Here is a 3,384-nt window from a genome sequence, read left to right as displayed (position 1 = left end):
AGTGGAACAAAAATATTTTACATTTGTAACTGTGCAAGAGAGAAAAGTACTTGTTCACCTTAGTCACTGGCAAAGCGGGAATCAGGAGTAAAACATTGTCACTTGTGCTCTGTGTCATTGGCCACAACACCCTTTCCTCCCTCTCACCAACCTCGTCTGTGTCTCTGACTGCATCAGTGTTTTTGCAGGAGAGTTGACCTGATTCTCGTGAGAAGCCACCCTTATTCAGCCACATACACAAGTACAACCTGAGGATGACAGAATTTCCAGGGAGCTGTTCCATGCATAGAGTAAGAGGAAAACCCCAGAGTAGAGCCCAGGTTTGCATGAGCTGAAGTTCTTATTCATTTTGCTTCACCCTCTTTCCAGTCGTGGCTCTAGGCTGGGCTGGCCAGAGCTGCATGAGCACCAGGGCCACTCAGGGTTTGTTTTTTTCACCTTATTTCTATGTGACAACTTGGGAGTGAATACGGAGCTTGTTGTAGACACTGGGCAGGAATGAGCCTGCAAGCATCATAGCATGGCTGTTCTGAAGAAAGCAGAATGGCAGATGCTAATGTACACAATTGTGTATTTGGTAGTTTTACTTACATTTTAAAAAATTGTTTTTGTCCTCTGCAAGTGGCATTCATAAAATTAGCTTATTTTTAATTCTCAGAATAAACTCAATTATTCTATTCCTCTATTTTTAAGAAATATATGTGTGTATACAAATATCCACCCACATCTACTATTTGACTGATACATTTCATAAAATGTACAGGTGAGGATAAAAATCATCCTTTGAAGTCATAGCTAAAGGAAAAATGAAGTTGAGATCAAGTAATTATCAAGATGACTAAGGGAAATACTTTCTTTCAGTAAGACAACTGGCTTTTTCCATGAGTGCAAAACAGCTATAACTGTAAGACCACATTATCGTAAGTAACATCTTCACAGTTGACCTTAAAATCCTGAGAGATGAGCAGGTCAGTTGACTATCTCTGTTTCGTCGGAAACCTCTGAGGCTTGAGGACATACACTTGATGAGTCTGGGTCGTATTAAAGTCTCAAGACTGGCTGATAGCAAACATGCTACTTCCCTTCACACCTGTCTGTTGTCAATTCACACCTGTCTGTTGTCAGCTTGTGCAAGTGAGCGATTAGACTTTCACCTTCTGAGTACTTGTCATTTGCTCTGTTTCCTTCATCAGTGTGCTACCTTCAAATACGAAAGCAGGAATAGGAGGCTTTAAGGTTTGTAGGTGGGAAGAAATGCTGGGATGGCCACTCCACTCTGAATTTTTTTTGTTTTTTGTTTTGCTTTTTTGTACTGGGGATCGAACTCAGGCCCTTGCACTTGCGATGCAAGCAGTGGCACCACTGAGCTAACTCCCTGGCCCTGCTCTGAAAGTCTTGGTGGAAAAGGGATCTTTGTTCTCTTCTTGTTGGTCCAGTGAAAGGACTTGGACGTAGAGACAGGAGTTCGGTGTCAGATCCCAGACCAGTCAGCTGTTGTAGGCTTGAACTTCGCCTCTTGGAGCATGAATTTCACTCCAGGAAAGCAGGGCCAATGAGAGCTAGACTGCTCTTTAGGCATCAAGTTCAGTGTCGTTACTTTCCTTGAATCACTTCACCTAGTCATTACCACAGTATCGTGAAGTAGGCAGTTTTGTCTCCATTAACTTCTCTTCTAATTTTTAAGAGATGAACTGAGGAAGAAACCTTTAACATTTAGTGCACACAGAGGCTGTGTTAAGTCTGTAGCTAGGCAGCACTCTATAGATCTTTCTCTTAGAAGGAACGATTTCATTCATCGAAAGATCAAACTTTTAGACTTTTATAAAAATGTCTCCGGGATAGCCGTGATTTTCACCTGATCTTTTGCCTGTGCTATTTCTTCCTCTACTTGTCGATGTGACACACTCCAGAAAAGGAGACAGCTTGAAAGTCATCCTAAACCCATCCTTGCCACCAGCCCATGACAACGGTGGGTCCACCTCACTTCCACAGAACTGCTTGAGAACGACACTTGGGGCTCTCGTCAGGAGATCGCTAGCACGTTATGAAAGGTGGCAGTGAAAATAACAGCTGTCCATCTTCCCTGCACCTGTCAATGCTTCTGTTCACCTAGATAGAATTTCTAGCTATTCTAAACTAGCCGGTAACTCATTTCCACCTCTGTTTTGAAGGATCACTACCCATGACTCTTAATAAAGCTCGAATTTCCTATTTTCAGTGACAAAGACAGATGAAAGATAATGTAGCATCCAGATGACTAACTAGCAATGACTACGAAATGACATCCTGGTTTGAAGCAAACCTTTCTTTCTCCTAATCGCACAATTGTTGCTTCACCTTTACCTTTTGCTTGGAAATCATGCAAAACCACAGCTTTGTAACTGAATTTGTCCTCCTGGGGCTTTCACAGAATCCAAGTGTTCAGAAAATAGAATTTGTCATATTTTTGTTTGTTTACACAATAACTATGGGGGGCAACATGCTGATTGTGGTGACCATTGTCTGCAGCCCTGCTCTGCTGGGCTCCCCCATGTACTTCTTCATGGTCTTCCTGTCCTTGCTGGATGCCTGCTTCTCCTCTGCTATGACGCCAAAGATGATTGTGGACCTGTTCTACGAGAGGAAAACCATCTCTTTTCAAGGCTGCATGATACAACTGTTTTCTGAACACTTCTTTGGTGGAGCAGAGGTGATTGTCCTCACAGCCATGGCCTATGACTGTTACGTGGCCATTTGCAAGCCCTTGCACTACTCCTCCATCATGAACAGGAGGCTCTGCTATGTTCTGGTGGGCGTAGCCTGGACCGGGGGCTTCCTGCACTCCATCATCCAAATTCTCTTCACTTTCCAGCTCCCCTTTTGTGGCCCCAATGTCATTGACCATTTCCTGTGTGACTTATTCCCATTACTGAAGCTTGCCTGCACCGACACACACATCTTTGGCCTTCTGGTGGTTGCCAACAGCGGGTCTATCTGCATTATAATCTTCTCCCTGTTGCTTGTGTCCTATGGTGTCATCTTGTTCTCCCTGAGGAAGCACAGTTCTGAAGGGCGGCAGAAAGCTCTGTCCACCTGTGGGTCCCACGTTGCTGTTGTGGTTTTATTTTTTGTCCCCTGCATATTTACATACGCACGACCTCCCTCTGCCTTCTCCTTTGACAAAATGGTGGCACTGTTTTACTGCACCCTGTCTCCCCTGCTCAACCCTTTGATTTATACTTTTAGGAATAAGGAAGTGAAAAATGCCATGAAGAAACTGTGGAAAAGAATGGTGTTGGTGTCTGATGAAAAGTAACAATAATTAAACTTTGTGAAAACAATGTAAAGAGCAAAGAAGTCAAATTGGGAAGGGGAAAGGAAAGAAGAGAAAAGAAAAAATATGAG

General features: G+C 43.3%; 1 protein-coding gene across 1 annotated transcript; it reads left to right on the top strand.

Moving 5' to 3' along the window:
• Positions 1-2,356: 2,356 nt before the first annotated feature.
• LOC104856176 (olfactory receptor 4C15) lies at positions 2,357-3,295 on the top strand. Its single transcript, XM_010615397.2, has one exon. It carries the CDS (start codon positions 2,360-2,362, stop codon positions 3,293-3,295), a length of 936 nt encoding a protein of 311 aa, XP_010613699.1. The 5' UTR covers positions 2,357-2,359.
• Positions 3,296-3,384: the final 89 nt, after the last annotated feature.

This window comes from Fukomys damarensis, unplaced genomic scaffold (genome assembly GCF_012274545.1).
Source record: "Fukomys damarensis isolate Sample0158 unplaced genomic scaffold, DMR_v1.0_HiC HiC_scaffold_16093, whole genome shotgun sequence".
NCBI lineage: Eukaryota > Metazoa > Chordata > Mammalia > Rodentia > Bathyergidae > Fukomys > Fukomys damarensis.
The sequence above is the reverse complement of the archived record's forward strand: the minus strand, read 5'-3'. Positions and strand labels throughout refer to the sequence as shown.

What these genes read in the sequence shown, in the direction of transcription:
- LOC104856176 (XM_010615397.2), top strand. Translation starts at nt 2,360, where the DNA reads ATGCAAAACCACAGCTTTGTAACTGAATTTGTCCTCCTGGGGCTTTCA.